General features: G+C 34.8%; 2 protein-coding genes across 2 annotated transcripts; one reads left to right on the top strand and one right to left on the bottom strand.

Moving 5' to 3' along the window:
- Nucleotides 1-842: 842 nt before the first annotated feature.
- LOC121749025 (carbon catabolite repressor protein 4 homolog 1-like) lies at nucleotides 843-5867 on the top strand. The gene is made up of 12 exons (XM_042143634.1): nucleotides 843-1473; nucleotides 2179-2920; nucleotides 3414-3500; nucleotides 3575-3658; nucleotides 3738-3824; nucleotides 3933-4019; nucleotides 4624-4677; nucleotides 4760-4851; nucleotides 4952-5066; nucleotides 5153-5297; nucleotides 5418-5572; nucleotides 5659-5867. Exons 1-11 carry the CDS (start codon nucleotides 1316-1318, stop codon nucleotides 5564-5566), a joined length of 1800 nt encoding a protein of 599 aa, XP_041999568.1. The 5' UTR covers nucleotides 843-1315; the 3' UTR covers nucleotides 5567-5572; nucleotides 5659-5867.
- An 885-nt stretch (nucleotides 5868-6752) lies between these two features.
- Nucleotides 6753-9059, bottom strand: LOC121747143 (probable protein kinase At2g41970). Its single transcript, XM_042141138.1, has 6 exons — nucleotides 9020-9059; nucleotides 8786-8953; nucleotides 7575-8220; nucleotides 7208-7340; nucleotides 7020-7106; nucleotides 6753-6937 (listed from the first exon to the last, which is right to left on the bottom strand). Exons 2-6 carry the CDS (start codon nucleotides 8892-8894, stop codon nucleotides 6806-6808), a joined length of 1107 nt encoding a protein of 368 aa, XP_041997072.1. The 5' UTR covers nucleotides 8895-8953; nucleotides 9020-9059; the 3' UTR covers nucleotides 6753-6805.
- Nucleotides 9060-12102: the final 3043 nt, after the last annotated feature.

Raw genomic sequence — 12102 nt, forward strand, 5'->3', positions numbered from 1 at the left:
GCCAGCGAGCAGGACACGTGGCGAACAGCGATTGGGCAACGGCATAGTCGTTGCCTTTGAATATTTTTTTTATTAAAAATCGGTTTTTAATTAAAAAAACTGATTAAAAATTAAAAAAAAATTCACTTCCCAAAAAAAAATATCCATTTTTTACCACTTTTTATTTTTTTTTTAATTTTTTTCCCCAAAAAATACACACTTTCATCTATAAATACCCCTACTTTCACACCCAATAATTATGTAATTTTTAATTTTAAGGATTTTAATTATGTAATTTTTAATTTTTAGGAGTTTAATTATGTAATTTTAGCCAATAATTATGTAATTTTTAATTTTTAAGAGTTTAATTATGTAATTTTTAATTTTTAGTATTTTAATTATGTAATTTTTAATTTTTAGGATTTTAATTATGTCTTTTTTCTTTTATTTGTAATTTGTAATATTTATTGTGGTTTTTTAATGAATTTTAATATTATGGAAATGTTTTTGTTTAATTGAATTTTAAATTGAATTGTGCTCGTCCTTGCGGAAGAGCACAACTGTGGGTGTTGTGCTCTTGGCAGAGAGCAGACAGGAATAGTGGCGCCGGGCCCACAATCGTGCTCGCTGGCAAAAGCACGGTTGTGGATGCTCTAATGCTCAATTTTATCCCCAATTCTGTCAATTTAACAAACACCGAACACGCCCTAATAAATCTTAAATTTGAAGCATAATTATAATAAATTAATTATAATTGTGAATTGGTGACTCAGATCATTATAATAGAAGTCGTGTCGCTTGAAATTAGCGACTTTACTCTGTGCAGCCAACCGCACTGCATCAATTCTCGCTGCAGCGAATATCTGGTTCTGGTAGGCTTGTTAATGGCTGTTTTCACCCTTTTTATTTTAGGTTCAAATTCGTAAATTCTAATGCTGTAAAACCCTAATTTTTCCAATGAATCGATTTGCCAGTCCTATTAATCCCTCTGATTTCATTTCCCCCAATTCTATTTCTCTACATTGACATAGCCCCTTCTACACCACCAAACCATTCATTACTTTTCCTTCAATCTCGATTGACTCATCCCAGGATCGTCCAATCCCTCCTTTGAAATCTCTAATATTGGTTTCTCACAAATCGGTTCCCATTTTTGCGATTTGATTGAGGTTTCAGGACGTAACGCTGGCGATTGGCACCGTGCGTGGGTGATGGCGGGTCCGCCACAAGTCCGCCTAAAAGTGTTGTTTGATTCCTCAATTTACTTTGTTTTAGGGTTTGGAAAGACGACGGGAGCAAAGGGCGAGGCGTTGAAGAAGAAGAAGAAGAGGGCAAAATGGTAACTGTGCTTCGGGTGCACTTGCCGTCCGATATACCCATTGTTGGATGCGAATTGACTCCATACGTGCTTTTGAAGCGTACTGATAAGTCTCACATTTCTGATGATATTACTGAGTTCAACCCCATCGACGGCCATTTCTTGAGATATAAATGGTCAGCTTTCTTTTGCATTCAAATATTGATATATGAATTCGTTGATAATATATGAATAAATCTGTGGTTATCGCTTACCTATTAGTGGTTTAAATTTGTGTTTTCTTGATGATATAACTGTTTGAAAGCTAGTTGTTAGCTTTAGTTGCTACTAAGGGGATTTTTGGCTGAGTAAAAAGCTCCCAAAAATAAGTTCTTCAATCGCATCTTGTTTTACCATGATCTCATAAGCAACAATTAATTAACAAATATAACCCTACTATAATTTGTCATCTTTAACATATACCTATCGAATTTCATGTCTCCTCAATTTTCTTTCTATAGCTTATAAGCTCAGTTATCCAAATATATTCATACTTGTGAACTTATAAGCTCTTGGAGCATCTTACAACCTGTCAGAGCTTGTAAGGTGTCTAATAATAAACTTAGCCAAACACCCTCCGACTGCTAGTGGTTGTGGGTACAGTTTAAAACAGTGGCTTCTAGGGAAAACAACTGAATAATTTTTCGAGAATCCGAGGAAATTGAAGCATCAGATTCTTGGTCTCATGTATCATTTGGACTGGGACTCTATGAATTATTCATTTAGCTTGTAAATTAGTCTGAATAGCAAAATCAATAATTATGTTACTCGACTTCTAAATGCATACTACATCAGAATACTTGTGAATGTTTGCGCGTGCAAATAATTGGGTCTCCATGCAGGTATCGCATACTAAGTGACAAAAAAGTTGCAGTCTGTAATGTTCACCCAACCGAGCAGGCTACATTACAATGCCTTGGATGTCTCAAGGCGAAATTACCTGTTGCCAAGAGTTACCATTGTTCGCCAAAGTGCTTTGCAGATGCCTGGCAACATCATCGTCTCCTGCACGAACGTGCTGCTACTGCTTTAAATGAGAATGCAACCGAGGAGGAGGAAGTTTTTGGTCGCTTCAATAGTAGTGGTAGTAATGCTAGCTTGTCAACATCTCAATCAAATCCTAATTTGTCGAATGCAAACAGTAGTTTGTACCCTACTGCCATTACTCAAAGAAATGGTGGTGAAACGTGGGTTGAAGTTGGATACACAAAGATATACACACCAACAGCTGATGATGTTGGTCATGTCCTTAAATTTGAGTGTACTGTAGTAGATGTTGAAACTAAATTAACTGTGGGATCTCCTAGTACTTTTTCAACTTCACGTGTGATTCCAGCTCCGTCACCCATTCCGCGACGGGTGATTCCTGTTGGAATGGATGTTTCAAGGAATATAGATTTTGATGGGCGTATTTCATCTGCAATGACATTTTCTGTGCTTTCATACAATATCCTATCCGATGCATATGCGACTAGTGATGCATACAGCTATTGTCCCACTTGGGCTCTATCTTGGCCTTACCGCAGGCAAAATTTGTTAAGAGAGATAGTTGGCTACCGTGCAGACATTGTTTGTCTCCAAGAGGTACCAAGCAGTGCACAAATTTCCATTATGTTTTCTGGATGTTTTAGAAGTTATGTTTGAGTTTATAATTATTTTCATTATGATTGGTGAAACTAGGAAAAAGGTTATTTTTGGAGCTCATGCCCCTATGTTGAGCAATTAGCATTGTAGAGGAATTTGACATCCTTGAGAAAAGCATTAAACATGTGGAGATCTTTTAGCACCAATTGTTATTACCATATACTTCCATTTCTTGAGATTTCATGTTCATTTTCTATTTGGTTTGAAATGATCAGTTTATAAGCATTTCTTTTGTCAATGTATTGAAATTTCCTTACCATGATGAATGAGTACTTTTGTAACTGTGTTGACTGAGACATAACTGGTCAATTGAACTTTCCAATTTATTAAAGGATGCTATAGTTTGAAATACTGAAATGATGTTCTTTTTTTCGTGTTTATAACATGTTTACACTCTGCAACATGACCTTTTTCTGTTTGTGGCCCAATATAGGTTCAAAGCGACCACTTTGAGGAATTCTTCGCACCGGAGCTGGACAAACATGGTTATCAAGCTGTATTCAAAATGAAAACAACAGAGGTCAGTGAAAAGATCTATTTTGAATCTGGATGTCCAAAACATGTTATTGATGCAGTATGCTGTTTTTCCCATAGGTTTTTGTTGGGGCCATGAAAAACATTGATGGATGTGCTACTTTTTTCCGTCGTGATAGATTCACTAATGTCAAGAAATATGAGGTGACCAAATTGTCATGTTTGTATAACATCTGTGGGAAAGTTGGTTATCATTTTGATACTTGGCACCTGTGGTTTTTAGGTTGAGTTCAACAAAGCTGCACAGTCTTTAATTGAAGCATTCATACCAAGTGTTCAGAAGAAAAATGCTTTAAACCGGTTGATCATGGTACTGCACAAGAGAAAGACCAATTTTTCTTTGGAATTTTTACTTTGCTGGTCATTTGTTTCATAATTAAGATAAATATATTCCATCTGATATCCTTCCATTGTACAGGATAATGTTGCGCTCATCTTGGTTCTAGAAGCCAAGTGCAGTAACCAGGGTGCTGATAATGCCGGGAAACGCCAGCTTATTTGTGTGGTAAGATTTTAACCACATATTACTATGATGCCGATTCCCTAGCAAAGCTAAAGATGCTAGGAGTAATCATTTGTATAGGTCTTACTCTTGAAACATCAATTAACTTAGGAAGGCATTTGGTCTTAAGTCTGGTGCAAATAAGAATTTAAATCTTTCCAATGACTGGAGCATTAGTTTGCTAAATTCAAAGTATCATCATGACCTCGGGCTTGTCAAAGGTTAACGTGAAGTACAGAGCACTAGTAAACTTGGCACTTGAAGTTAGGTTTTGTAGAATCAGTGGGCTCAGTGTTCTGGCTCCTGCTGCCTCCTTCTGCCTCCTTCTGCCTACACCCATTGGTTGTCAAAGATGATTCCTATCTATGATAGATTATTTAAATGACTTGAATTGAAAAGTAAAGTAATATGATCCTGTGTGTTTTGGCCTCAAATATATCATTTATTAGCCCTTAGGTACTTCTGTAGGAAGATGTTCATTCGTAAATTACTAAGCATTTTTTTTCTCCCTTCATGTGTGATTTTTCTTGATAGCTTTGGATAGAGTTACTCCTCTGTTGTGTATCTGGAGTACCTAGCAGATCATCTTATGGCCATTTTATTACAGGCAAACACACATGTAAACGTGCAGCAAGAGTTGAAAGATGTCAAGCTTTGGCAGGTTTTTATCAGAGCCCACATCCTCTCTAAACATCCATACTCCTCTTTTTTGTCTAAGTACCTCGTCTTCTTCCTTGTTTTAGGTTCATACACTAATAAAAGGACTAGAAAAAATAGCTGTGAGTGCAGATATTCCAATGCTGATGTGTGGTGATTTCAATTCTGTTCCGGGAAGGTGCTCTCTCTGATCTATAGTACACTATTATATGGTTAGCTTGGGGTGCTTGTATTTGACCTTTTGTAAGTTTAATCTACTACCTGTTTATTATCACCAGTGCCCCTCATGCCCTCCTTGCTATGGGGAAAGTTGATCAAAATCATCCGGACCTAGCCATAGACCCCCTCGGAATTCTTCGTCCTCTTAGCAAATTGACGCATCAGCTCCCATTGGTACGAGAATCCTAAGACCACATTTCAGTGTGTCGTTTGTATTGCAAGATAAACTTACATACACATTGCATTGAGTTTCATTTCAGGTAAGTGCTTACTCGTCCTTTGCAAGAGTTGTGGCCGGACTGGGTCTGGAGCAGCGAAAGAAAACGGATCCTGCTACTAATGAACCCCTTTTCACAAACTGCACTAGAGATTTTATCGGTACCCATGATTACATATTCTATACAGGTATATATTTTAGCTGTTCAATTCATTCTTCTTGCTTTCTATTTGCTTCACACCCGGTCTCCCCCCTTCCCCCCCTCTCTAAATAACAAGATGGAGTAACATATAAATCTGTGGTTGTAGCTGACTCGTTAACGGTGGAGTCTTTGTTGGAGCTCTTGGATGAGAATAGCTTGCGGAAAGATACTGCTCTTCCTTCTCCAGAATGGTCTTCAGACCACATAGCACTGTTTGCTGAATTCCGCTGCAAGCCGAGGTCCAGACGCTCATAATAAGAGGTAATGTGTCGCACCGAAAATGATTTGGAGAGAGAGGGAGAGATTATTACTCGTTTCTTAGTTTCTCCTTGTTTTATTTCCTTCAGGTCTGAGGTGGAGTATTTCTTATATAATAGCTGTAGCTGGTACAATTTCAGAGAGGGAGAGAGAGAGAGAGAGAGACAAGTTACTGTAACGATAGTTCAATTTCCAAGTGTTATTTAACCATCTTTGTACCTTTGTCTTAGAGCATAAAGTATGATGAAAAACAATGCACTACGATCGAATGTGAATGGAATACAGGTTATTTAAATTATCAAGTTGGCTTCAATTATTCTGAAGGAAACATTTTATTTTTATTTTTTGGGGGGCGAGGAGATGATATGTCATCTCTACCAAAAAAACATTACCATAAAGAAATTGGGTGTCCAATACATTAACTGAATCTTTCTAGGGAAGATGTCAAAGAATTACTTCCGAAACTTCTGAACACATTGTCGTTTTTTTCACCTTTCCCCCTTAGTTTTATGCTTATTACTTCTTCGTCCGATTATAAGTGAGATATTTTTAAAAAATAATGTTATTGTTAAGTGAGTTTAAGAAAGAATAAGTAGATAAATGGGGAGAGAATAAAATAATTAAGAGTAAAAGTATTGTTTTTTGTTAAAAATGAAATGACTCACTCGTAATGGGACGGTCAAAGAAAGTCATGAGAATCACTTATAATGTGAATGATGAAGTACTTCATTGCCTCCTCACATTTCTCTCATCCTCTTTTTCCCCAATGAATGTGTGAATTATTTATGCAAATTGTTCATTTTTCGGGCTTTTTGGAAAGTAGTAAAAAATAACGAGTTTAAAACCTTAAATATATGTCCCATTTAGATTAGGTAATAATAACACCTAGTATATTAAGCAATTTAAAATAAATCACAATTTGTATTATGTAGGATTTTCTTAATAAAATTGTAGTGATATAATGGTTATTCATCTTATGAGTATTCATATGATTATATAATCTCTTAGAATTTAGAATGTTTGAATCAAAACAAGTCCATATCCACAAAATAATGAACACATAAAATAAACAAAAATAGAATTATGGATCTTAACTTCGGCAACAACATGATATGTTTGATAATCTACAATATATCATGTGTAGAAGACCTCTATCAGTTGGTTAGAACAAGCTGAGACTAATAATAAAGATACAAAAAAATTGTTGAATTTTGGAGATGAATCATGTTGATGGAATCATGCATTAGAATCTGCAGCAGCTCCTGCTGGTTTTGCATTGAGAAGTGGCTGTAAAGCCTTGACCACGATCGTCATATTAGGCCGGAAATCGGCCTCGTATTGCACACACAGTGCCGCCACTGCTGCCATCTGCATCCACCATAAAAACCAGATCATCCTCTTTTCTACATTAAAATGCATAACTTAATTTATTAGACTTGTTGAAATATACCTTGGCCATGGCCTTAGGCGGATAGTCCTCTTGCAGCTTTGGATCTATGCATTGTTTCACTTTATCTTCACTCAATCTTGGAGTTGCCTGCATACAACAAGATTGCCATTTTTAATGTACCAAACTCTTGTAGTATACATATTTTGATGATACATTTAATTATAATATGAAAATGTAGATGTACTTACCCATGTGACTAAACTTTGTTGCCCTTTTGGCATAGTGTGGTCCACCGGCTTCCTCCCCGTCAAGAGCTCTAAAAGCACTACTCCGAAGCTATAAACATCGCTCTTCTGAGTTATCTGCCCCGTCATTGCATACCTAATACATCCCGTCCATAGTGTGATGCACAAAACAAGTTAGTTAACTCAAAAGTAATTGCATCTAAATATATGAAATTTCAATTGTTACGATCGGTTGTCAATTGTTCTATGAAACTAACGGGCCAATGCTACTTTAACGCTAAAATGACCTAAACTGTGTGTTTTTATCATGTTTTGTCTTATCGATCTTCCCTACCAAACAAGTAAAATTGGGGGAAAGTTTTGAACTCACTCGGGAGCATGGTAACCGAAGGTCCCAAGAACCCGAGTAGAGTGCAGGCGAGCCGCAGTGTCGGAGCACTGGTTGGTCAAGCTAAAATCAGCAATCTTGGCAAGAAAATCATCAAACAAAAGCACATTGCTAGATCTAATATCACGATGCACAATCGACGGCTGGCATTTCTCGTGCAAAAACTCAAGGCCCTTGGCCGCGCCGTGGGCAATCTTAACTCTCTGATTCCACGTCAGCAGCGGGCCGGGCTCGGCCCCCTGCACCCCTTTCCGACCGTGCAAAACATCATGTAATGAGCCCATCGCCGCATATTCATACACCAAAATATGGTTGTTTCCTTCTAAGCAATATCCGAGCAATGACAAGAAGTGCTCGTTTTTAAGCCTGGACACGGTGGATAGCTGGTCCGGGAAGTCGGTGTCGGGATCGGAGGTGCTCGTGTCGAGCTTCTTGATGGCGGCGGGCTGGCCGTCGCTTAGGGTGGCGTAGTATACTCGGCCGTAGGAGCCCTCGCCGAGGAAGGATTTCTGTCCGAAATTGTCGGTTAGTCGGTTTAGGTCGTTCAACGACAACGCCGGAAGCTCGATTGGCAACGCCTTTTTAGGCGCTCCGCCTCTTCCGCCACCCCGAGGGTCTCCTCGATCGCCTGCACCTTCATTTATTTAGCACATACTATTCAAAAAAACTTCATAAACATCACCTACTTCATTTTTTTTACCAAATTACGCGCTGATAATCGTTTTAAAATACCTGGTCAAAACAATAACTTCTAATGAAGTTCGAAATGACATTTTGCACACGTGTTTTAAATCAGTTTCTACATCAACGCGTAATTCGCTGGGAAATCGAAGGAATAGATGATTACGAGAATCACAAACTTCATGATTTATTTTTCAGATTGAGAATAGCTAGACCGACTAAAATTTCTTCATCGTGATTTATTTAGTAGTAATAGATTAATATAACCATTTTTCACAAAGGAACTAATCTTTTACCTATTACTTTTGGATTGTTCTACTAAAATTAACTCCGTATTCCAATATTTTTATAAGAATCTATAGCTTTCTTCACGAAAATAATCATATTTAATGTCCGTGACAATAATATGTGATGTACTCCCTAATAAATAGGACAAAAATACAACAATTGCCAATTAATGAAGTATGTTCCAAAGAAATGAAATTGAAGTATTTTGATGAGATGAAAGATACCTCCTCCGGTGGTGGCAGCATAGCCGTTGTTGCCGGGCTTAAGCGGGGTAGTGTATTGGTTGGGTGGAGGCCCGGCGGCTTCTTCCTCACCACCTCCACAGCACAACATTTCTCTCCCTTTAAAATCTACCAATTACTACAATATTACTCAATATCTGCACACAATTCCTGAAGAAGAAGAAAATCAAAATTGGAAAAAATAATATGATGAAAACAAAGAAATGAATGAATAACCTGTTAAGGAGACAGAAAGATGGGAATTAAGCAAATCGCCAAGATACCTTTCTGTCTAAATTTTCGTATGCAGTTTGGGGCAAATTCAAAAAAGGCACAGTTTGTTATGTGTTTTCGCGGGAATGTCGCATGCTACGGTTTGAGCCACACGCTATTTCGCCAGAGGAATTACATACTACTACTAATTGATTGCCATATAAAGTGAATAAATGAGAGATGCCTAAAACATTAAACTTACTACTCGAGGAAGGAATGATATGCTGCGCATAATGTATTTGGTATATTTGAAATTAGCACCATAATATAATAAAAAAAAATAAAACAGTGGTTATGTAAGATACTTTTTGATATTTTTCATCTCATGACGGAAATGTGATTCATCTTCTTGGAGTCAAAAGGAGGAATATTATTGAGATACAAAATAAAGCGTTCATTTTTAAATAATTTGTCACGCAACAAGATTATTACTGTAATATTTTATAAAGATCCTATATTCAATTTACTATAACTTGTCCTCCTCACAATTTGCGGTCATTGAAATAGTAGTAAATATTTTCTTTAATCTTCCAAACTCGATTTTTACTATTCAAAAAAATTTATCATTTATGAATACAACTCACAATTTGAGGGATTATTAAATTATTTTATACTCATTTTAGGGTTGAAACACCTAACTAAAAATATTCAACTCTTTATATCATTATGAATACAACTCACAATTTTAAATTTTTATTAAGACTATATTGATTAGTTATAAATTTAATATAAAATAATAATAATTATTATAATTAGAATTATTATATAATATTATATGATTCATAATTTAAGTGATTATACTATAATTATTTATTAATTACTACTAGTTTTTAGTATTATAATAATATTATTATAATAATTAAATATAATTATAACTATAATTATAATTAAGTATATTTGAATGATATTAAAAATAAATTAATTATTAATTTATAACATCAAAATAATAATATTAATATTAATTAATAATAATAGTATAAAGAGTGAGGAGAATGAGAGAAGATATTATAATATCACTTTTGGTACTAATTTTTGTATGCCTTAATTATTCTCTATGACACAAATGGAAATGTATTTGTTTAGAGTGCATTTTGGGGTGGAAATTGCACCAGGTACAAAAAAATGTGATTTATAGGTACCAAAAATAATATAAAATAAAGATCAAGTACCGTTACTGTGCGAAAGTAAAATATCAGATACTATTTATATAGTTTACTCTTTATTCAAAGTGGAAGCAGAGTAGCATAGATTTTTAGTAGTGGCTTTTTTGGGCTTGGATAACAAATTTACTTCAATTTTCGGCCCCATATTCTGGGTGTGCCATAAGCATTGGCAGAGGTTAAAAAGTTTTAATAGGACAAAAAGATATTTCACGAGTTTTTTGTTAAGATTTTTCTTAAAATTATAATTTAAACTCGAACTTTTATATTTAATTTTTTTTAAAAAAAATTTAGCATTTTTTTGGTGCTATGGTTGAAAATCTATTTAGCAGGTTATGTTCGGATTATGCCTTATTGAATTGGATTGTTAATAGGTTGACTCGAAAGTAACCAAACCTACACGACTTGTCACCATTGTTAAGAGTGAGCATTCGATACCTCGAAACAAAATTTTGAATTTTCCTAATGAAGCTGAAGCAAACTGAAATCCAAACATAACTGATCCCGGAAAATAGAGAACCGAACAACAAAAATCAAACATAACTGAAAAACCATAATTGTAAAATATTAAAAAAATCCAAAATTTCAAATAATATGTATCCTACATATATTTCAACTGGAAAATGACCCAATTAAATTGTTTTAAACAGTGTTAAGTTGGAGTTGAGCTCTAGGTATAAATTAATTATATATAAATTTAGCTTCAACCTGAAACCAAATCAAACCCAACCCAACTTGAAAAATGAATGTTGTTTTCATATTACTTTCACGTTTTATATACCTGAATCAAATAGAACCAAACCCAATCCAATCCGAAAATCATCTTAATGCTAGTATTAGATTGATAACAATAATATTAAAATCACAATATGATATTGTGTGATATGATCCATATTAATAATTTAGAATATGATAGTATATCCACTGTATATTGTATTTGGATACATTTTGTCTACTAACAATACGTTAATTATTTTTTTCTTTCTACCACTTTCTTACTTTATAAATTGTACTCCCTCCGTCCTTCCGTAGTAAATGCATTTCATTTGAGCACTTGTTTTGAAAAAATGATAAGAATAGTTAGAGTGAAGAGAGAGTAAAGTAAAACAGAGAATAATATAGATAAGAGTTTTCTCTATATTATTTTCTCTCTCACTTTACTTTCTCTCTACTTTAACTATTTATTACTTCTTTTTTTCTAAAACGAGTGCTCAAAATGAAATGCCTCTACTGCAAAGGGACTGAGGGAGTATATTAAAACTTATATCGAACCAAAAGTGTATTTTATTGTGGGATGGAGAGAGTAATTAAAGAAATCAGGAAATTTTGTAAATTGGGCATTTATTGATGTGCCAAACTCATAATTTTTAGAAAATCAACGCTTAAAGGCATTCTCTACTTTACATGTGACGAACCACAAAATTTTCAATATTTATTGCTTATTTCGTTAAAATATATTTGTATCTCAATCCTTTTTATGAACCTTAATGCTTCATATTTACACAAATTGTCGCAACAAAAGTAGAAACATAAATGAACATAGTGAAGTCTACATTAATGCACGAATTTTCATTGTTTATGTATAATTTCAACATCATGAATCTTCAAACATTTTAATAATGTTAAAATTTTCAATTTATTACAAAATTATTAACATTTGGTCCCTAGATAGTTGACACATCGATAAAATGGTACGCAAATTAAAAGATAATGATTTCGATCACGATAGATTTGAAAATAAGTACTCCCTCTGTCTCATAATAGATGTCACATTTTCCTTTTTAATTTATCTCATGAAAGATGTCACGATTTCCTTTTTGAAAAAAGCTCCCTCTCACATTAATATAAATATACTACTCCATTTTCTCTCACCACCTAACACACAAA

This window comes from Salvia splendens, chromosome 9 (assembly GCF_004379255.2).
Source record: "Salvia splendens isolate huo1 chromosome 9, SspV2, whole genome shotgun sequence".
NCBI classification, from domain to species: domain Eukaryota; kingdom Viridiplantae; phylum Streptophyta; class Magnoliopsida; order Lamiales; family Lamiaceae; genus Salvia; species Salvia splendens.